Source organism: Haliaeetus leucocephalus, unplaced genomic scaffold (genome assembly GCF_000737465.1).
Source record: "Haliaeetus leucocephalus isolate CR32 unplaced genomic scaffold, Haliaeetus_leucocephalus-4.0 Scaffold558, whole genome shotgun sequence".
Classification (NCBI taxonomy): Eukaryota; Metazoa; Chordata; class Aves; order Accipitriformes; family Accipitridae; genus Haliaeetus; species Haliaeetus leucocephalus.
The window spans coordinates 1-550 of NW_010972994.1; the positions used below are offsets into that span (position 1 = coordinate 1).

Consider the following 550-nt stretch of genomic DNA (forward strand, 5'->3'; position numbering starts at 1 on the left):
ATCTTGTCACCTACTCCCTATCTTGCCACCCTCCCTCCATCTTGTCACCCCATGTGCCCCACGGTGCTGTCAATGCCACCCCATCACCACCTATAGGTGACACACCCTACAGTGGGGGACAGAAAGATCCCCCCCACCCCCCAATGTCACCCTAATGTCACCCTTCTGTCACCTCGTGCTGCAGCTTCTGGTGCATGACAGCCAAGTGCTCCTCCATGCTGGGTGGGGGGGTGCGGGGGGGCCCGGCAGGGGCCAGGAAGGGGGACGGGGGCCGCAGGAGGAGGAGGACGGCAGTGGCAGGGCCATCGTGGACGGCGATGTCATCTTCCCGATGACCGTCCACCGTGGTGATGTCACCTTCCATCCCCTCCGGTGGGGACAAGGCTCGAAGGCGGGGGCTGCCGGGGAGCCGGGCCGGGGGGGGCCATGACAGTGCCGGGGGGGGCAGGAGGGGCAGCGCCGAAACGTGGCCTCGGGTGGGCTCCAGGTCCTGGGGGGGGCGGTGTGGGGTGTGAGGGTGCCCAAGGGGGGGACATGGAGATGCCCCATG

At 67.5% G+C, this 550-nt stretch overlaps 1 protein-coding gene across 1 annotated transcript in view; it reads right to left on the reverse strand.

Moving 5' to 3' along the window:
* Positions 1-157: 157 nt before the first annotated feature.
* The window catches only part of ATAT1 (alpha tubulin acetyltransferase 1), a gene marked incomplete at its 5' end in the record, with an annotated part of 4,503 nt that continues 4,110 nt past the window's right edge, over positions 158-550 (reverse strand). The window contains one exon of the mRNA XM_010577543.1: positions 158-490. Within this exon, the coding sequence (XP_010575845.1) occupies positions 158-490 (333 nt within the window). The remainder of the gene's footprint in view (positions 491-550) is intronic.